General features: G+C 41.5%; 1 protein-coding gene across 1 annotated transcript in view; it reads left to right on the top strand.

Moving 5' to 3' along the window:
* Positions 1 to 23,218, top strand: part of CDH13 (cadherin 13) — a 475,876-nt gene that overhangs the window by 149,153 nt on the left and 303,505 nt on the right. Inside the window, exon 3 of the mRNA XM_075838471.1 lies at positions 18,124 to 18,332. Coding sequence (XP_075694586.1) covers positions 18,124 to 18,332 — 209 coding nt within the window. The remainder of the gene's footprint in view (positions 1 to 18,123; positions 18,333 to 23,218) is intronic.

Below are 23,218 nucleotides of genomic sequence, written 5' to 3'. Positions count from 1 at the left end.
TGCGCTTCTGTCATTATTGTGACTAAACCTCCCTGCCTTATCGATACTAGGCCGGTCATCTGTCTGTAAACTTCACCTCATGATTTTATGGAGTAGGCCAATGACCTACAACCAAAGTCTACACCTCCATTGACTTACGAGAAGCAAAGTTTGGAATTGGCCTTGTCTTGACCCCAAATACTGTGACCTGTCCTGACATGGGCAGTCCAAACAAGAAAAGCTATCGATATGTAAGCATTCAAGTAGTTCAGCAAAGAAGAACGAGATAAAACTCCTCACCAGTTTCTTAAATAAATGCAGTAGTAATGATTAATTTTATATGCGTGGTGGTATTTATGGCCTTGGATCTCTGAATAGAAGCAAGAAATACCATTTCCATCTACTTAAATGTTCTTCTTTCTCCAGTATGAACCCCCAGCCTCCCAGAGGTGATTTGTTGACATACTCTGAATGATATATCATAGGATATTAATGCAGGAGCTTGAATCAACATGGTCAGGCCTTCTATCTGCAACTCGTTGTGTAAGTAAATAAATAATGATAGTGCTAAGGATCTGTGAAATGTGGCAGCGACGGCATCTGTAATGTGAAGTTGTTCTCGGTGCATTATGTGTTGCCGAGCCTGTTGTCTTGACCAAGGTGTATCGACAGCACTGGTAATCCCATTTCACCCTCTGCTCAGAGTCTGATACTGTAGGTGTTTCTTTAAGAAGTTCTCCACCCAAATGTTATTGAAAAATCTGATTAATATGGCAGTGAAATAGAGAGAAAGGTGTAGTGTCAGTTTTTCCCAGCCCCCTGGCCCCTCTTCTGTCCTCGGACCAGTGCAATATCAGCCTTAAGGGGGTTCTCCACTTTGGATAATCCCTACATGTTAGAAAGATCCCTTGATAATAAGCAGGTCACAGTGATCAGCTGTAAACTGTGTGTTCAATTTCCCTGCAGCACCGCCACAGGCGATATTAAGCATTACACAATGTCCATTCAAATCAATGGGTTGTCTGTGCAGGTCCTGCAGAGCGAGAGATGCTCTGGCCAAGAGATGAAAATCCTGAACAGAGGACCCCCCTGTATTAACTCAGAATTCCTTAATAGGGTGTATGAAAATGGGTTTTCTAAACTGGACAACCCCTATATAGATATTGGCTTTATCCATGTGATCAGGTATCTTCTCCTCTTTCAATAACTCATTAAACTCTGACAATTAGGCAAACTTAGACCAATGGAAGTTACCATGCAACAATATTTCTACCACTAATTGCAATTCAGAGTGTGAGATATGGACGGCGACTAGTCATTGTTACCTAAACTAGAGCTCAAATCCAGGCCCATATACAACCTATATAACAAAGCCAGATAGTGACTATATGATTATACCTTAGAGTGCTGAAATAACATTGTTTTACAGTACCCACATAATACCACTATACAGTGCCTACGTAATACCACTGCTACAGTCACTAGGTTCGTTTACAAAGAGTCACCATGGAGGAAGAGCTTGGTGGGGATGTGGTGGTGGCGGTAGACCATAAATGGTGAAGGCCCTAGTGCAATGACCCCTTTTTCCTGTGATACAATGGTGGGTTCTAAATGAAAAATTTCCTTACTTGCATGACATGTCAAAATATTGGCGCCATTGGCTGTATAATATATCATTATTGTGTCCTTGACATTCCTTAGTGTTTTCCTGTTCTTACTGAACATCCTCTTCAAAATGGTTGAGTTCTTTAGGCTCTGTTCATACTTGCGTCATAAGTTTAATTTACAACAGAGAGCTCGACCCAGCTGGATCCATCATACCATTGACTTACAATGGGTTCTGTTGAGGTGTTCTTTATTTTGGTGGGAAAATAGCGATACAACCAGCACTATTCTTACCTTAAAACCTGACGTTACTCCTTCTGATGGCAGTGTGAACATAGTCTTAGATATACTCCATGAGGACATGCTGAATTTAATTCTTAAAGCCCTTCTTTATTAGCTAAAGCGATCAACCTCTTCAAGGCTTCTCACAGCTCAAGATAACTACAAGAGTCAAGGACGCCCAGTGATGTCGCTCACCTGGTAATACCAGATAATCATTGGATTTACAGTACGAGAAACCGCATTCAATTAACTATTCTCTGGAGGACCCACAAGCTTAGAAAGGGTTGTCCAAATAGTACAGCTCCGCACATTAGTCAAGCCTCTTCTCATTTGTATTGGAAAACCGGACCTTCCTGTCTTTAGAGTCTATGGCTGACAGTAGGCTTGTGGCTTCGAACCTGGTGGTTCATACCACCACATCCCGATCCATGGTCCAGAAAGCTTCTTAGCCCCAACCTCCTAATACTTTGTAGACCCTAAGGATCATATTGCCCTCTAGGTGGTTCCCTTTTGTTCATTGCTAACATGATGGGAAGCCCTACACATGTTCCCACCTCTATTTAGGAACATGACTAACCTGAGCTGGCTACCACTCCACGCGTTATAGTAGCTACCAGGACTATCCAATCCGTATTCTCTAAATTCTCTTCTATTTTATGTATAACTAAGGTAAAAATCACTTAAAAAAATTTGTTTCTACTCACTTAGGCCTAAAGCGATCATCTTAAATCAAAATTTCCCTCCTGCCTTAACAAAGTGTTCATTGTTTATGGCCCCAATTTATGACCCGTGTGCACTGATCTTCTAGTGTAACACCGAATTTAACATTTTTAACCCCTGGTGTTTTGCCTTCATGCGCTTTAATTATCATTTTATTTTGCTCAAGCCCCGTTCTCCAAGAACGGTAAATGAAGCAACAGCAGGAACGGGGAACATGGAAGTTAATTAACATAAAAACGATTTCATTGCTTATTCCTTAGGCACACGAACACACACTACAGCCTTATTAATATGCGGAGAGAGAAAATAAAAACTTTATTGATCTGACGGGCTTCCTCCCGCATCTGAAAACCAAACTCAACTTCCCATAAATGCTCGTGACTGACACTGCTTACTGGCCCCTGCGGCAATGTCTTTGTAGATGATGCCAGAGCCCGTCTTTATGTGAAGTTTTGATAGAACTGCGTTTGATGTGGAAGCAATGACTTGAGGAGTGCCTGTATATGGCTTAGATTACATCACGCACTTTTAATGATATTGTTCTCTGCCGCGTTTCAAGTCAGGTCTCGGTGTGCGAGTCAAAATTCTAATGGAGATCATTCAATTTTGAAACCATTAGTCAACTTCTGATCATTCGAAAACAAGATAAGAGGGGTACATAAAACAAATAATCTCAAGTCCCAAATGAGATTGTGTCATAAATACAATGATGAGTTGTGATATACTGCAGTTACTTCACTTTTATCTTGAAGTTCATCTAGGGATTTGAGGACAATCATCGTCTCCTATGGAGCTGCAAATGGTTATTGACGGTCATTACTGAGAGACCACCAACAGCCGTTCTGCTGCCGATCAATAAGCATTAGCTCGTAAATAAAGTCAGCATTAAGTTATTTAAGAGGAAAGCTGAGGATTTTATTGTTGGATTTACTGTACATGAGTCATTAATTTCTGGAACATTTTGAATTAAGAACATCTGATTCGAGATATAAGGTTTTATGACTTGTGGTGAAGATGTCGGTAAGGTAGTTGTATCTACAAAATACGGTTCATCCAGGTAGATGGTCACAATGTAGTTTACCTTCGTGGCATTTAACGTGGGTGAGAAACAATAAAGGTGTCCTAAAGGTCAAGGACATTTGAATGATCTTCAATGTGGCCACCATCTTGGTGGTACATACCTCCACATCCCAATCAATGGGCAAGAAGACTACTTAGCCCCCAACCTCCTAATCCCTTTTTAGAAAGAAGGATCACGATGCCTTCGGCCTTGTTGTTTTCGTTTTTTTACTAAGATGAGATGGGGAGCCCTGCACATGTTCCCACCATGAAGTGGAGCATGACTAACCTGAGCTGGCCACCCCTACAGTCAATATGACACCAGGCCTGCCAGCAGAAGTTTCCTGGTCCCATAAAGACCAATGGTCAGGGTCCCTAGGGCTTCTTTCTTTCTTTATCTTTAATCCTGAATTTTGGACCCCATGTACTTTTGATTGGCACCTGGGGGAATAACCGTATACTGTTCCTGCATTATATCTGATCATAATGTCCTCCTATATATAGCATAGTGGCTCATGGATTTTGTGATCTGTGGGACCAATACCACTAGCTAAGGCCTGTGCAGTTTTAATTTAAAGTAAGTGGGCTCAATTTTGCTTATTAAATATTACCGGTTACCTCTCCTGACATGCCTGTTTTATTAAATAATTGTATTCCCCAGGAAATAACTGTTAAGGAACATCTTTTATTAGAACTCGATGTTAGTCCCATTGGATGATGACTAGGCGACAGGTGGGAGTTGACCAGTGATGGCTTTGGACTCATTTGCCTGGGCTACCGACAGCAATACCGTCTTACTGCCCTGATGGTGAGCCTCTATGGGCTCCCCTTTTGTACTAATGCCCATTTCGACCCAAACTGTTATGGGTGGACCAGATGGGTAAATTATTAATCCTGGCAGTGGTCAACATTTTTTGCTTGACTGCAGCTTATTCTAAGCTACGGGCCTCTTCTCTTTTGTATATATGTTTCTAAATTTCTTTATTCCCATTATTCCCTTTAGAGGGTGACGACTTTGTTGTAATATTATAAAGAGAATGCGCTCATGAGAAGCAATGAAGATTGCATGAGAACTGACAGATTACACTTAGTAAAACAGACCTCAAAGACAAATTGTTTTAATTGTGAGCTTGTTAAAAAAAACAGTGACCCACAGCTAATTGGTTAAATGAAAGTCGATCTTCAATTAATTTGTTACTCCACTCTCTCATTCAGAAGAGGCGCTGACAATTTCAATTTTTCTCATATGAAAGCGCGAGTCATTTCTTGACAGCAATTGTTTTCTGCTGATTTTGACACTTACAGATGACAGTTTATTTACTCGTGAGGTCCCGTAGGACGATGTTTGTTTACCGATAGCTGTTTTACGATAATTTTTATATTTTCTGGAATTCTTCTTCATACATCTGAATGATAGGAGTATATTATAATGTTTGCCATCTCTATAGATTTACTAGGTGGTATTGTGACTGGGAGTTGAATACTTTCCTTCTAAAACCTAATGGTATATGTTGTACCTACTTCCTGAACGGCGGAGTTGGCCATCTAAGAAGACCAATCTACAGTGTCGGACTGGGATTCCTTAGGCCCACCAGAGGAGATGATCGTGAGGGCCCCTTCCATCTATACAGAACATTATTTTAATTGCCTTATAATTTTTGTTGCTATCATTGCGCACACACTACTACTGTACTGTACTGTATAATTAATACTGTATAATTAATAAGGTGTAGTAGATTATTTGTGATCATCCCATAAGAAACAGACCCTAGTGGTAAGTGATTGGCTCCAAAGTCATCTCCACATGGGGTTGTCTTCTGCTGGACCTTTAGGGCCCATTATTGTGTCAATGCCAGAGCCCACTGTTACCCTGATGGGCCAGCCTGACCCTGCCAACCTATATCCCTCATAGATCTATCATTACATCAGATTGTGATTAGCACTAAGCTCAGCACAAGAAATAGGAAATTTGCTCCTCTTAATTCGAGAATGTTCTGTGATCACCTTAGGTGAGAAAAATGAGAGCAAAGCAGGAACGGACATACTTATGCCACCTGGGGCATAAGAAGGTAAGGGGCCCGCTGCCACCTTAAACAAACCTCTATACTGTCTTTTAGATTGTATGTCAGGGACTGAGGTCATGAATTTCATAGCTCACAATTACTGTTCGAGAGATATGAACGCTCTACGCTGAGCCTTTTGAGAGCAAGCGGCCCAAATTCTGTTGTAGCACATTTGCCCTTTGCGGTTTGTGATTGCCCAAGGGCTAAGGGTGCACATACCATAAAGACAGACCAGCCAGCTACTATGGAGTTTATAGAGAATAGAGGACTCCAATTGAAGATGATCACCTCCTGGTTCCTCATGGGTGGTTAGAATTTAAGCAAGGACCACCTCCTAAGGGCACTGCAATGTTATTAATGGGAGAAGAACCTGTCAGAAGGTTGTGCTACCCTATTCTCCTGGAAGGTATGGGGAGGGGGCAAACAAGCACGCCTGCCTTAGATGGGGGGTGTGGTGGTATGAGCCAGCTGCAAAGTGATGCCATGTTAGAATACTTGCTATGAGGTCCTCTCTATTCTTGTTTGCTTTCGAAAGTGAGAATGACCTGTGGTGACTCCATGTCATTGATGGTTACATCTTTAATATGGCACAAGTGGACATACACTGGGATATATATTGTCGAAATGTGCGTTTCTATTTGACAAGGTGACCCAACTAATATTGCTGAAAAAACGTTTTTATGCATAAGTATTCACACGGACGTCTTAATTGTATTCGCTCCTCTGCTGAGTGCACTGTCAGCGGTCGCAAAAAACAAAGATATAATTAGTATTACAAATTACCTGTCCGAGACCAAGCGAATACGCTACATTCATCTCCGCGCTGTACTCATACGTGGACACGGTTGTACGCTATATGGCTGATTGAACACTGTAATGACGCTGATTTGACGGTCAGGAGGTAAACAGAAATTGGCTGCACATTCGATAAGGTAGGAGAAGGAGCAGATTATGTCCTCTATAACCGTCCTCTCTACTCATTGAGCTCTAATACAACACTTCATAGGTGGAGTTTCCTCTTAATTATATACATATAGCAGAGCTGAATTTGTCTCTCGGAGTTTAGATAACGCGGTAGGTTTATCAGAACTGGAGTGCATCCATGAAAATATTTGCTTCACAGCGTCTTACCGATGGGTGACTTTTCTATCACAGAGCTGAATTTTCCACGTGTAAGACCTATAATGTGCCATTTATAATACTGATGTATTCTCAGTGGCGGATTAAGTGTACCATGGGCCCTGGGCTGTTGACACAACTTGGGCCCCCTCACACGCAATCCAACCCCCCCAACCTGCTGACACTGTACCCGTCAGTGTCACTGACCTGACGGATACAGGTTTTTGCACTAGATACAGCTGCTCTGTATTCAGGATATAAAGCAGCTGTATCTCAAAAAGTAAAAATAATTTTTAATAAAAAGTATTTAGAAAGTTGCACCAGACACTCATACACCGTTTTATTAAAGAAAAAGTAATACATAATAACAATAATAATTAAAAAAAATTAACACCTCTCTTTAAAGTGTAACTAAACGGTTAAAATTTTTTGGACATGTCATACTGATATGTCAGAATTTTTAATCGGATGGTGGTCCGAGCACTGAGAACCCCACCGATCGCTAAAGTGAAGCGGCAGAAGCGCACGATTGAATGCTGCGCCACTGATCGGCATTCCTAGGAGTGGTGTACGTCCATACACCGCTTGCTCGGCTTTCCGAGAAAAGCAGATCAGAAAAGAAGCGGCTCAACAGTCATCTGAGCGCTTCTGCGACTTTGTTTTAGCGAACCATGGGGGTCTCAGTGCTCGGACCCCCCACCGAGCAAAACTTCTGACATTTCACTATGACCTGTCAGAAGTTTTTTTAGAAGTTTAGTTTCACTTTAAAGGTGTTTTCCCATGAGGGAAATTTATGACATATCCTGTGGATCCTGTCAGATAGAAGTGAGTGCCACCTCTGGGACCCGCACCTATCTCCAGAACCGGGTCCCCTAAACCCTGTTCTACCTCTTTCTGCTATCGCTGCCTCCCGGCCACTTCCTGACTTCATGGACTTTCCATAACTTTCATTCAGTTCTTTGGGACTTACGGAAACAGCGTAGCTCAGCAAGCTACGCTGTTTCCGTAACTCCCGACCATGTAATCAGGATGGGGCCGGGAGGCAGCGAGAGCAGAAACACGTAGTAAGGGGATTAGGGGGCCCCGTTCTAGAGATAGGTGCGGAACCCAGAGGTGGGGCCTACATCTAGCTGACATGTATGACAAATTATGTGGTCCTGTGGATATGTCATAAATTTCTCTCATGGGAAAACTGGAGGCTGTATGGGGGGATTATATTGCAAGGGGAAGTGAAGTTGTCTGACTGACTGCTGGGGGCTCTAAGTGTCTGATTCTGACATCTATGTGGGGGGGGGGTAGCCCCCCCCCCCATAGAGCCCGTCGCTCAGACCCCCCTATACAGCCCCCAGAAGTTAGTCGCTCAGACAATCTGACTTACCCTTGTAATATATTAGTAACTAGTGAGGGCTCTATGGGAAGGGGGGATTATACTAAATGGGGGGGGTCTAACCATCTAAGTGACTCCAGAGGACTCCATGAAGGGGGGAATAATCCCCCATCCCATCCCCCATAGAGCCCTCAGTATTTCAGTATTTATTATACTGCAGGGGGGGGGGTTGAGCGTGTAACTGACTGCTGAGTGTCTATGGGGGGAAATTATTGTCCCCCCATAGAGTCCTCTGCGGTGAGTTACACACTCAACCCTCCCTGCTGTATAATAAATACTGAAATACTGAGGGCTCTATGGGGGATGGGATGGGGGATTATTCCCCCCTTCATGGAGTCCTCTGGAGTCATTAGATGTAAATGAAGATGGAGACGAACATGAACACTAACCTCCTCGTCGCTCGACCGCCCTTCTCGTCTGTTCCTCACTGGCGGTACGTGATGCGTCAGAGGGGCGTGTTCTACCACGACTAGCAGACGCACGTCTGCTAGTCCTATCCAGCAATTGATATCCATCCCCCTCCTCCTCATCAGCACTAAGCTGGCGGCTGCATTCTGTTGCAGTCCGCCCACCCCTCCCTCTCAACGGCCATTAACGGCGCTACTTTTCAACGTCCATTAGCGGCACTTCCTCTGAAACGGCCATTAATGAGTCCTTAATAAAAATGATGTGCGGTTCGGGCTACGATGGGCCCCCTGGGAGCCTTGGGCCCCGGGCGGCCGCCCGAAACGCCCATATGATAATCCGCCACTGTGTCTTATTTGTCAGATGGGTATTTGTGCCTCCTCAGGCATTAGAGCCCAGTTGCAGCTTCTACTACTGTACGCCCTATAGCTACACCCCTGATTTCTGCACCCTCCCTATCCCCACACACTCATACTCAAGGGTGGGGCTGTGACAACATACACAGTTGCCCCTCCCCCTTAAAGTGCAATAAAAAATTTCTGTATTGCAAATGAATGAGACCAAATTCAACGAATGAGTGCAAACTCGGACATGAAAAACGGCTGTTTTTCACGACCGAGTTGCCTCCATGCGGGTCCCGTTATCATGGATCCCCATAGACTTGAGTCTATTGAGGGATCCCTGAAAACGGAAGAAAATAGGACATGTTTTTTTTTTCATCGGACCCTTCACACAGTCCGTTAAAACAACGACCGTGTGAATGTCACCATTGAAATACATAATGACAGAAGTTGTCTCCACCCTCTAGATGTTGCAGAACTACCACTCCCAACATGCTCTGACAACTGCAAGATGTTGAGAACCAACGTAAATGTAAACCAATGTAAAAAAAAGTACAAGATTAAATAATTTTTTTTTTTTTTATAGTAATCCAAAATATGCAAATTGCCGGCGCCTGGATAACGGTCCTCGTGGTTGGGCACAGTTGTAATCCGTATGGCTGATTAAGCACAATCTCCATGTTCATTTGCAGGTCACTAATGAATAAATTCTTAATTCAATCATGCAGCAAATTCCCACTTGTGAATGCGATGACATCATTGTCCTGTCTGTGCCTCAGTGACAGAATGTCCTGGATCTCTGTGACTGCCTCTGATTCTCCAGCCTCCAATACATTAACACTTAAGGCCCTTTTACATGGACCGATGATCGGGAAATCGTGTGTTCATATGATCGCTCGTTCCCGATCATTGCCCTGTATAAACAGGGCAACGATCAGAAGATCACGAGCAAACGCTTGTTCATTGGCTAATCGTATTGTGTATGCAGCATAAAATATTATTGTTGTCGGCCGCACATCTCCCTGTGTAAACAGGGAGACGTGCTTCCGACATGATGGAAATGTATAGGGCTGAGTGATCGTAGTAATGAGCGCTCGTTCCCATACTAGCTCCTTGTGAAAGGAGCAAACGAGCGCCGATCAACGATCTATCTCGTTTTTACGGCCAAAATTGGTCGGTGTAAAAGGACCCTAAGGCCAAAGGCACATGATGAGGGTTAGGTGCGGATTTACTACTCTGAGTTTTCTGCAGTGTAATACAGTACCAAAAAAGTAAATGAGACACCAAGAAATCTTATCCACACGTTTCAGAATTTTTCCGCATGGAACTTGACCTGCGGGGCATATTTTAAAATACGCAGCATGCCAATTTACCTTTCGAATTGTATCTGACAATTTTTATTTAAAAAAACGCACCAAAATTCGCATCATAAAACCGCATCTATTTCTGCATCAAAATAAAAAAAATGCAACTCAAACTAAAAGTTTGCAGATTTTACCAAATTGCATATGCATGTAGCCTGTGTGCCAAAAACACATTGGCATGGGCCACACCTCATCCAAGAATCCGGTAAATTAGAAAATCCTGCATGTGTTCTTCCAAACACACCACTTCATTGGGTGTGTGTTGTATTCATATGAATGCGACTTAGCTGCATTACCAGGCACATCCCATGGACAAGTGTGGCGCTGTTTCTCAAAATAAAAACAGACCCTTTTTTTCTAACCTGATTCATCTTGTTTTGTTCATAAAGGAACCCAATAGATGGTGAATTCTAAAAATATGACACATTATCCATAAATTATGGTGGGTAACTTTTAAAGATCCAAAAGGAAAACCTACATTTCCTGAAATTTTCCGCATAAGTGCACATTGGTCATGGATTGTGGCCAATTTTTACATCTCCTTTGTTTAATTTTTGCTACCTGCTTTCTCTGACGTACATGAATGTGGAGCTGCAAGTTCAGAGCTCAGGGGTCTGATGATTCTCATCGCTCCAGTCTGTATCTTCTGCCGAGTTCACACTGACAGGGCTGTGATTTCTGTGAGAAAATGCAGCTCAGAAGTCTCTTCAGGGATATCTAACATGTGCAAATAATACTAACTTGATCTGATCACAGATATAGCACTCAGTAGTAGGTAAGTAAGGGTCTATTACACAGCCCCATGTGGGCTGTGTAAATGAGCGCCGATCAACGAGACAGCTCGTTGATCGGCGCTCGTTTGCTCCTTTCAAAATGAGCAATAATTGCTTATGTATGGGGATGATCGTTCATTGCTCCGATCGCTCGTCCCCATGTATTTCAATCATGTTGCCAGCACGTCTCCCTGTTTACACACGAGATGCACTGCCGACATTGATGAATTTTAATGCTGCATAAAAGAGCAGATCGGCCAATGAACGAGGGTTTGATCTTTGCCCTGATTACACAGCGCAATGATCGGGAACGAGCGATCATATAAACGCTAGTTTGCCCGCTTATTGGTCTGTGTAATAAAGCCTTAAGAAGCAGAATATTAGTAGATGACCTGCATAAAGGAACAGACGACATACAGGGGTTGCTTGTACTCTGTAAGCATAGCGACACATAGGTCTTCATAGGAGCTGTATACACAAAACAGTAGATTTTTAATCAAGACAATTTTTTATAATTTGCTTTATTTTTATTTTAGATTCATTGGAGTATAAACAAAGTTTATATGCCCTTTTTTGTACATATTCACACATAAAAAGAATGAGGTTTGTTAGTGTGGCTTCTATAACTTTTTTTTTTTTCTGGACCAGAAGGTAGTAGTGCCAGGTTGACGACTTGGCACATTTTCCCCCGCCAGGGCACTGTTTAAAGGGTAGAGTGGCCAAATACAGTGAGATGTCTCGTTGACATTTTAGCGTGTGACACATCTCCCGTTTCCTGACTCCCACCCCGTTTTCCCAGCTGTACTAGCAGCCTACAGACACAGCAGGGGTGAGATCTTATCCATGTTATTACTGCAAGAACACTGAGACATTTTAGAAAGATTTCATCGTGTGATTATTGAGAGTTTCAGATCTCTAGAAACACTGAAAAGCGGATCATATGCAGAGCTCTTATCTGTCTGATCACTGTATCCATTCACCGTGGTCAGTTTTAAATATCTATCCTATCTATCTATCTATCTATCTATCTATCTATCTATCTATCTATCTATCTCATATCTATCTATCTATCTATCTATCTATCTATCTATCTATCTATCTATCTCATATCTATCTATCTATCTATCTATCTATCTATCTATCTATCTATCTATCTATCTATCTATCTATCTATCTATCTATCTATCTATCTATCTATCCATCCATCCATCCATCCATCCATCCATCCATCCATCCATCCATCCATCCATCCATCCATCTATCTATCTATCTATCTATCTATCTATCTATCTATCTATCTATCTATCTATCTATCTATCTATCTATCTATCTATCTCATATCTATCTATCTATCTATCTATTTATCTATCATCTATCTATCTATCTATCTATCTATCTATCTATCTATCTATCTATCTATCTATCTATCTATCTATCTATCTATCTATCTCATATCTATCTATCTATCTATCTATCTATTTATCTATCATCTATCTATCTATCTATCTATCTATCTATCTATCTATCTATCTATCTATCTATCTATCTATCATCTATCTATCTATCATCTATCTATCTATCTATCTATCTATCTATCTATCTATCTATCTATCTATCTATCTATCTATCTATCTATCTATCTATCTATCTATCTATCCCATATCTATCTATCTATCTATCTATCTATCTATCTATCTATCTATCTATCTATCTATCTATCTATCTATCTATCTATCTATCTATCTATCTCATATCTATCTATCTATCTATCTATCTATCTATCTATCTATCTATCTATCTATCTATCTATCTATCTATCTATCTATCTATCTATCTATCTATCTATCTCATATCTATCTATCTATCTATCTATCTATCTATCTATCTATCTATCTATCTATCTATCTATCTATCTATCTATCTATCTATCTATCTATCTATCTATCTATCTATCTATCTATCATGTCCACCATCCAGCAGCACCAGTCAGGAATATAGGTGGGTGCACGTCCCAGGAGCCCGATCACTGCTCCCAAATACTCAATATTCGTCCAATAAGAGACAGCACTCCAATTTGTGATAGAAAAACGGCTTTTTATTAGCCCCTGTGCGACGTTTCGGCTCTTTACATGGAGCCTTTCTCAAGCATGAGAAAGGGCCATGTGGGCTGAAACGTTGCACTGACGTATGGATGAATAAACCTTTTTTTCACTGAATTGGAGTCCTGTGTAGTGCTGCCTATTAGTTTGGAAAGATCTATCTAAATAGATCGATCGATCGATCTATCGTTCTATTGATCTACCTATTTTTTCTTTCTATCCTTTCTTTCTTTCTCTTTTTTCTTTCTTTCTTTCTTTTTTTTTTTTTTCAAATGTTTGCTTCTATTTGCCAATACTCTCAAATTAACTATATAAGAAATTTAGAAAATTGTTATGCGCATATTTCTATTGCCACACCATCATTAAATGAAAACTCCAATCAAAAAACAAAAAAATTGGCTACTAAATAGTATATGTTTGTGCTCCCTCTATTTGATGTTACAGTATGGTTTCTACACAGAAGCAACTTATGGCTGTTTATCTCCATGACACATTTTTTTCCTTGCACCAGGTCAGGACAATGTTAATTACATTTCCATTCACATTTCTTACGATTTGGATGTGGTGGTTTATAGCAAAAAAATAAAGCACATAATCAGCTCCGAAATATAGACCTATTTAGATTAAAGAGAGAAAACATTTGATTTAAAGGAGTTCAGGTTTTAAAAAAAACCAGTAGTAACAGCGCCACAACTGTCCACAGGTTGTGTGTGGTATTGCAGGTCCGCTCCATTGAAGTGAACGTGACTGAACTGCAATACCACACACAATCTGTGTACAGGTGTGGCGCTGTTTTTTTGAAGTGGCGCTGTCTTTTAAATCTTGTACAACCAATTTAAGTAGTGGTTTTCCAAATCCTTGCCAATACACAGTATAGAGACAAGGATGACAAGACGCCAGCCGCCATAGCTACATAATATATAACGTCTGTCACAATTGTTTTCAGGTTGTGTCCGTCTCATACTCTGTATAATTGGGGAGCCTAGCGAGATCCACATGTGAAGGTATATTGCGGCTATAGAGAACCTATTGTGTATATCTCAGTGGGTCTTTTCTATGTACTTGCCTGCTGCAAGTCAGTGAAATGCTTTTTTAGATCGATGTTCTTTGCCGCTGGCCATGATATTTAACTTATTTGTCAAAGCACCATCTGCTAGACAACATGTGCTATATATTATTAATTTACCAACTGTTACTGGCATCTTAACTTTTTGTGTTTTACAGATTTATAATGCTATTCATGCCGAAGGGGAGAAAGTTAGAGGGATCACTAGGCACATAGATGTATCATTTAAATTTTTTTAATAATGATATTTGTAGGAAGTTATCACCTGTGGATTGGAACTATAATCTCCTCTTCATATTTAATCTTTCTATTATATATAACGACATAGATAGGGTTAAACTGTTTGAGACCACCAGAAGAGATTAGTCCGCACCCACCATCCAGCTATATAGAACAGGTGCATATCCCAGGTGAATATCCCCTTTAATTGCATTGTAAACTGTGCTTTACTCCCTGGGCTCTGTTGTGACTGGTGTCCATTATCATGTCAGGGCCTGGGCCCACTGGCGGATCCTTCTGTCTTCTAGTGGACCAGTCCGAACCTGGGGGTAAAATGACTTTTAGAAATATATTTGTTTACCTGGGTTAGAAGCTTCATTGACATCATTTCCCAAAGTGGTAACTTACTAGAAAACAGCATGGGCGGGGCTAGAGCCTCCTAAGCCAATCATTGAATTGTAATGAATTTAGATAATTCCTGCACACCCATGAGAAAATAACAATGACCTTAGAGTGGTGAGGCTTTCATGTATCCCATTAGATCATCAAAATTCTATTAGAATGGAATATATTTTCTTGGAAGCATTCACTGCTTTAGTTGTAAGTCAGGTTTGTTAACTGATCAATTCTTTTTTTTTTTTTTTTTTTTTTTTATGCTGTGTTTATGAATTTGTGATTTCATCAAGTAAAATGATCAGGAAGGGATTCATACCTATATATATTCTAGAGCGATGCCAGTTTGTACTATAGATTTTTATTCTTGAGAAAAATAGATATTATTTAATAGAAGTGCTAGTAAATAATTCGTAAAAAGAAATAAAAAAGATATATAAATATATATATATAATATATATATATATATATATATATATATTCATTCACCTTTTTGGGGGTCTCCAGGTTTGTGTGTTCTGATAACTCACTGATTTAAGATAATATAGTCTTCTTTGGTGATGATACGGTTCTGCTCCTGCTTGTACATCGAGTCCAGCGGGGTCGGTCACATGATGAAGAGTCGTATCGTCATCAAAGAAGACTGTGCAACTAGACTTCCGGTCCCCCAGCAGTGCTATGAAAATCTCAGAATCAGCGTGACGGGGGACCGTAATGTATATTAGCGAGTGTATCACTCTAATGCTAATAATTTTAGGTCCCCACATAACCCCTTTTTAATGTATTTTAACAGGTAGGGATGTCCTAAATTACACTCCAGGTTTTATCTCCCATGAATTGTATATATGATGTCATCTTACTAGGACTGTTAGAGATAATTTATAATAATACTGTAGGTTGCTGAGTTGGTGGTGGGACCTTTTCAACCAATGTAACCTGTTGTTTCTGGAGAAGCCAATGACATAATTGAACCAGTATTACTAAGAAGGTCCAATCACTTTTAATGCAGAGTTGTCAATATTAGTTAAACCAATAAAACCGCTTAACATTAATATAAGCGTAAATTTTTTTTAAAAAGTCCTTGTCTACATTATTATGGGCTTTTCCCTTCTGTGGTGCTTGAAGACCCGTGGTTATGGCTACTAAAGTAAATTTCTACATTGGCCTCAAAATGGTCTAAACTTCCCGTAGAGTCTAATTGCCTCGTCATTATGAGCCTAATGGTTTGATTATTAGATATTGTCTGGTTTAATTAGTGCCGGCACAATCCTTACGAGGAGCAGAAGGGATCAGATATGGATAAGTAAGTCTGGTAATTGGCACCATATAAATGCAATGTATTAGAAGAGCTCAGTTTACAAAGTCTGCCTTCGAAGGACAAATTAAGAAGCCAGAATACAAAAAAACAACGGAAATAGATGTCATCACCATAAAAAATACCCATAGTAGATGGTAATAGTGATTGGATCTTATTAAAACCAACATGTACAATGGCTGGACTGTAAACTAGACTGTTGTGTGGGGTGCAAGTTCTGGCTGTGGCCTATAATATAGGTACAATAAATAAGACTCTAGGTATGGTCTCATGGTCTCCACCAGGGCTGGTAGCAAACCTGGGCAGATGCCAAGGCCAACTGGGCTTTAAAGGGTCATGGTGATCTGGAGGAACATGCTCTAGGTTTGTTAAGCCAAATGGTGTAGACAAGGGACACACTTTGGCTCTGTTAGCCAAAGGCCTAGCAGCGGCTTTGGGGGCCAAGCAGCCGGGAAGGCCCACCTCTACTGATGGATAAAGTATAGTTAGTGATATCTATGGATAATGGAAGGGGAGAGGGAAGGAGGAAAGACATGGGGAACTAAGAGGGCACCAAAAAAATGTCAGGGTTTTGTGAAAGTGATCATGACAGAGTGGGGCCCCATTACAAGTTTTGCTACGGGGCCCCATGGATCCTTATTAAACCTCTGACCCAACTATACAATACAGCCCTATATTTTGATTCTTCCACTTCCATTTTAGATTTTTAACACAACTTTGTGCTCTTTTCATGATTGACATCTATTGTTTGAGCTTTTACGTTTGCTTTTAATGTTTGTTTATATGTCATTGATATGTATTGCATCAATATGTAAAATAAAGAGTAGCTATGTGTTTAGAATTAGCTCCAAGCTCCCTGCTTCCTTACATACTGCCATAGAGTTAAAGAGGAGCGGTCACCTCTCCTGACATGTCTTTTTCAGTAAATACTTTTATTCCCAATGATATAACAATTCTGAAGCATCTTTTCTTAGAACTCTACGTTGTGCCGTTCCTCTGTTATTCCACCTAGAAACTTATAAGTAAATTCACAACCGGGTGTTACAATTGCCCTTGTCAAATGGGCCTGTCCTTACACAGTCCACATTGATTGGACATTGTCAGTATGTGTAGAGAGACACCCGCAACTGGTAACACCCAGTTGTCAATTTATTCATAAGATACTAGGAGGAATAACAGAGGAACGCCACAACTTAGAGTTAAAAGAAAAGATGCTCCAGAATTGTTATTTCAAGGGGAATACAAGTATTTAGTAAAACAGAGGTGTCAGGAGCCTTTCTAAATGATACAGTTCTGGTTACCGGCAGCTGCCCCTAGAGGTTACCAAACATAGATATTTAGAGTTCAATGGAAACTTTTCAGTAAGTTCCCCCTAGTCTTGACTCGTGTGAGCACTGAGCCGCTTTGTTTCTGTTCGGCCTTTTCCATAAATCGATGTATCGGTGTACGGGCTCAATAGAAAGTCTATGTGCCCGTACACCGCTACATTGGCTTTCCTGAAAAAGCTGAACAGAAACGAAGCGGCTCAGTGCTCACACGACGGCTCGCATCGGTCGCTCGGACCCCCACCAATCAAAACTTCTGTCATGTCACTATGACATGTCAGAAGTTTGTTGAATGCCCTCTGTTGAATTGCCCCTTTAACTATGGCTGTGTGAAGAGAAGCGTGGGATTTGGAGATCTGTACAGAAAAACAGAGCTCTGACCCCTATAAAGATATAATATGAAATGAACAGCACAGTCATTTGGACCTATGTAGATATTAAAAGAGAAAATCATAGATGTACTTTAATGTTTTATCCAGTTGGAGACCATTCGACGTGTGCAACATTTGTATGTTTGCTGTTTGTTTGCTTTACCGCACAGCATTGACTGATTGTTGACATGGCCATGTCAGGCCCGTTGATAACATCTTATTAATTTTTTCCTTACAGTGCAGTTTGATGACTGTCAAGGTAATGAAGAAGTTCAATATGACGTCTCCAACCCAGATTTCAAAGTGGAACCTGATGGATCATTAATTGCTTTGAGAAATGTGACAGAGAACATCCGGGTTTTGTTCATCAATGCTCGCTCCCTTCACTCTGATGATATGGCAGAAGTAAAGATTCTGGGGAAGAAGGACAGACACAACTCAATAAAGGTAAAACATATTGTAGATACCTGTCTGAACCTCACTAGTCAACGTTTGTATGAAGTCCTGGTGCCAAGTTTGAGGGTGCCATTAGATGTTTCCGGACAGGATCTTATATAAGCTCGGGAGATGTTTCCTCAATGCAAAGTCGTCTTCTGGTTTCTATGACCAAAATATCATCTTGTTGTACAGTCTAATAATTTACCGAAGAAGCTTAAAAAGATCTTGACTTGGTGGAACTTCATGTATCAGTGACGTCCTATCTTTTGCGGAGGCTTTCTACGGCCCGGACACCTTCCCGCAAATATACGTGAAGGTGTCCTTGGTCAATATAAGTGAATTTGTCCGTAATTGCGGAAAAATTATGCAGTCATGTACATGGGGCCTTATAGAGTGGAGGAAAAGAAGAATACAACTGATATAAGTGTAGATCAGTAGCAGACGGCATTGTGCCAGTTGGCTCCTACTCTCTACCCTGTATCCCAGTGATTCCTAACCACATTACTATGGAGGAACCCATTAAAGGGACTTGTCAGAGCTTTCTTTATATATCTCTTTTAGTCAACACTGGTGTCCCCCATAAAATAACAATTCTTAAGCATCTTTTCTTTCACGTCTGCGTTGGGCTCTGTTATTGCTCCTACAAATGTATGAACAAATTGATAACTGGGGGTGTGTCCCTAAACATTCTGAAGTTATAAAATTGGTGTTTAGTCTCAGGCTGTGAAAGGACACGCCCATTTCACAAGGGTAATGGTAACACCCAATTGTTAATTTATTCAGACATTTCTAGGAGGAATAACAGAGGAATGGCACAACGTAGAGTTCTAAGAAAACATGATCAAGAATTTTTATTTCATGAGGAGTAGAATTATTTACTAAACTAGAGATGTCAGGAGGGATGACAGGTCCTCTTTAAAATGTTTCCACTTTAAGGGTACCCCTACCTTGATTCTTATGTTTATTGAGGTGCAGGGGCATGTGCAGCGTCCTATAATTATTGTCCATCACTATATTCGGGTTGCGATTTGCTGCCTGCTTTGCCAACCATCCCTTATGTGAAAGTGACCTGGTTTTGTTACTGATGTATTTAGGGGAACCCCTGAACGGTTTTCGAGCCCCAGAGGTTTAGGCAACACTGAGTAATTATATTTTAAGGGTCACAGTTGTTCACCCTAAAGCTTGGACTCCAGGCCTTGGGCTTTGGTTGTCTGTAAGTTGCAGTAAAGTTACGGAATTACCACGACTTGGTTTTAATTCCTGTGATTGACACAAGTTACCCGCATAGGGGAACATTGAGGTCGGGCATGAGTCGTGTTAATTCTGCAATTTTACCGAAAGTCACCATAGAACCATAGCCTTAAATGTTGTTACATTTGTCCTCACACATTCACCTTTTTTCGATTCATGATCAGATTTAATTAGATTTATTAGTATTTCAGATACATTCCTCTGTGACGGCTAATTCACTCGCTATGGTCTCTGGGAGTTGTAAATTTATGTGCGGTGAAATTCCAGAGCTTCCCTTTGACATTTTAATCTCTAAAATACTAATTTTTCCTCGAGTCGAGTTCTCTCCTCTGTATCATTTTATCATTTTATCTGCAGCAGCTTAAAACAATCCACAGAGCCAGTATTTAAATCATTTTCTAAGAGATTATGTCCTGCCGAGTGTAGAGACGACAGTAACCTGTACTTGTAAGAAGAAGGAATGAAATCGTCGTCTTCCACCAACTGTGCGACGTGAACCATAGCGCCGTGGTGGCCGCAGACAGCAGAGGGCCCGTCCCAAAAACAGTATATGAGCCTTTTCTCTCCAATAGCTCATCATATATCACCTCCTTATGTCTTTCTAACAATCCACCAATAACTGTGAGCAATGTAATTCATTAGCCCAGTCCCTTACATACAATCTAATAGACAGTAAGACTGGGTTCACACGAGCATGTTACGTCCGTAATGGACGGAACGTATTTGGGCCGCAAGTCCCGGACCGAACACACTGCAGGGAGCCGGGCTCCTCGCATCATAGTTATGTACAATGCTGGGAGTCCCTGCCTCTCCGTGGAACTACTGTCCTGTACTGAAAACATGATTACAGTACGGGACAGTTGTCCTGCAGCGAGGCAGGGACTCCTAGCATCGTACATAACTATGATGCTAGGAGTCCGGCTCCCTGCAGTGTGTTCAGTTCCGGGACTTGCGGCCGAAATACGTTCCGTCCATTACGGACCGAACATGCTCGTGTGAACCCAGCCTAAGAAGCTGCTTCTAAAAGGGCTGCTCAGGATTAGAAAAACATGACTTGTTTCCAAAAACAGTGCCACACCTGTCCACAGGTCGTGTGTGGTATTGCAGCTAAGCCCCAGTCACTGCAATAGAGCTGAGCTGCAATACCAGACACAACCCATGTGTTGCGCTGTTTTTGGATGAAAGCAGACATATTTTTCTAATCCTGGACATCCCGTCTAAGGTAGCATTGAGACCACTTTATCTGCTAGGCTCCTGTGCCACTGCACAGGTTGCACATATTGTATACCTGCCCCTGCCATGGAGGATGTCAGGCAGCCTTTCAACTCTGACCTGGCCAGGGTATTTAGATACAGGGCTAGGACAGCAATATGAATCTTTGACCTAGGTGAATCAGAGGCATCGCTAAAGGGGTGCACAGGTAACAGTTGCACATGGACCCTGATGCCTAGGGGACCCCTCTACCACATAAGACACTAGACTTATAAAAGGTTCATAATAGTTGGGGGCCCTGTTATACATTTTTCCATGGGGCCCATCAGCTTTAAAGGGGTTGTCCACGAACGGACAACTGATGACCTATCCACAGGATAGGTCACCCGTGTATGATCGGTGGGGGTCCGACACCCACACCCCGCACCGATCAGCTGCCTCGAGGCGCTGGATATTATTCAGGGTATGCAGTAGTGGGAGCCGGAAGCAGGTGGCTTTGACTACTACATAGTGGTCATGCTGCAGAACTGCGGCTCTGCTCCTATTCACTTGAACACAGTACTGCAGCTCTGTCGCTATTCTGTGACCGGAGCCATCTGCTTCCGGCATGGACATCCGATGCCTGGAGGCAGCCGGATTAACTGATCAGTGTGGGTCCGGGTGTCGGACCCCCACCAATCATAATCCTGTGGATAGATCATCAGTTGTCCATGCGTGGACAACCTCTTTGACCAAGAAGTCTACGAATATTGATCAACAAGTCTGTAGGAGGTTTGGTGGCGGCCATATTGGTTGTCAGATAGGAAGAACAGTTGGATAAAACTTTTATAAACTTGATAGAAGAAAACTGAAGGACTTATTTTTACAGATGATTTTCTTGGTTTTCATTTTATTTCAGCGGGTTACAAGCCACAGAGGAATACTAAGACATGAGATAATGTGATTTAGAGGCTCATCAGTGCAGATGCCACAGGGCACAGATATGTTATTGGCACCAAAGCCGAGACAGGACACGTCATGCCAGTTTGTTATCATTGAGCGATAAGTCCTTGAAGAACCCAGTGAGACACAAGACAATAAAACAAGATAATTCTGTAAACTTCTCTACTACAGGATATATTGTATGTACCACGCACAATGCGAGCAGAAATAAATCAATGGCTTCTACCAGGCCCCTGGAGGCACTTGTGGGATCCAGATGGCGGTGGCGAGGCTGAGATTATAAGGATAGGGAGCACCTCGAGGTGGCATGGCATGTGCTTGCGGAATTGTTTGCATAGACAAAATCCAGCGATTTACAGGTGGCATGCTGGGAGAGATGGAGGGCATCAACTTCTGAGCAGAAAAGTATTTTATTTCACGCCATGCTGGAATTCTCTTCTACTGCTGTGTTGGTTTAGTGTCTCTCCATAAAGGGATTAAAATTCATAGGGCCCCATAGCAAACTGAGGAATGAGCCCCCACCTTGTCAGTAAACTATAGAAATCTAGAATGAGTACTAGTGTTATATCAGATCTTGTCAACCTACGTAATAGAGCTGGACTAAAGAAAGTCACTCAATTGCTCCCCCTTCTCTTCCAAAAAAGAAAAACTTTACTGACCCCTCAGCCACTGGTTCCCATAGTTATAGCAGGCCCTCCAAGTGTATCTAAAGTATTTATGGGGTCACTATTATGGGGACTCTGGTGCTGTCAATGTTATGGGGGCACTGTGGCTGCTGCTCATATGGGGACACTCTAAATGTCACTTTTATGGGAGCAGTGTTGCTGTTACGGTTATGGTCACTGTGGTGGAACATAACTGGCGCTTATGGGGACAGTGACTGACATAAAAAAAAAGAATAGGAACTCTTCGGCTGGGGAGCTGTGATTGGCACAATGGGGCATTCACTGTCTAATGGTGGCACAACAACTGTCTTTATTATGGGGGCATATAACTGATATGTCAACACTGTGGCTTTCTCTCTCATTGAGACTAGTGGGGGTGCTCAAAATGGGAATTTGTGTATGTCATGGGTTGGGGGCTCTCTGTAATTTTGACTGCTGCAGATTCCGCTATAGATATACCCATTCATGTCAGTCATGCAATTCTCAGGTTTACCGAATGCCCTACATTTGTCATTTTTGCTGTCAGGATGTGATTACAGTTCTATGTATTTCTTTATGGAGCTGTTCCTATTGAAATCAGATGTGTTTATTCCAACATTATCTATTTTTCCCATTGAAGTCAAAGCCACATGATGTATAAAGAACGCTGCAGTACTATTCAGAAGTTGAAGTCGTCTATAATGTAACGTGTAAATTAGAATTCATGCGTTCCCATTCACTATTATTGCACTTGAAACACTCAGTGTCAATAGGGTGGCGTAAAGTGACTTCTCTCTAGGAACTTTCTGCAGTTGTCAGGAGCAATAATGAACTTGTCAGTAACAG

This window comes from Rhinoderma darwinii, chromosome 9 (genome assembly GCF_050947455.1).
Source record: "Rhinoderma darwinii isolate aRhiDar2 chromosome 9, aRhiDar2.hap1, whole genome shotgun sequence".
Lineage (NCBI taxonomy): Eukaryota > Metazoa > Chordata > Amphibia > Anura > Rhinodermatidae > Rhinoderma > Rhinoderma darwinii.
This window is presented reverse-complemented; position numbering and strand designations above follow the sequence as displayed.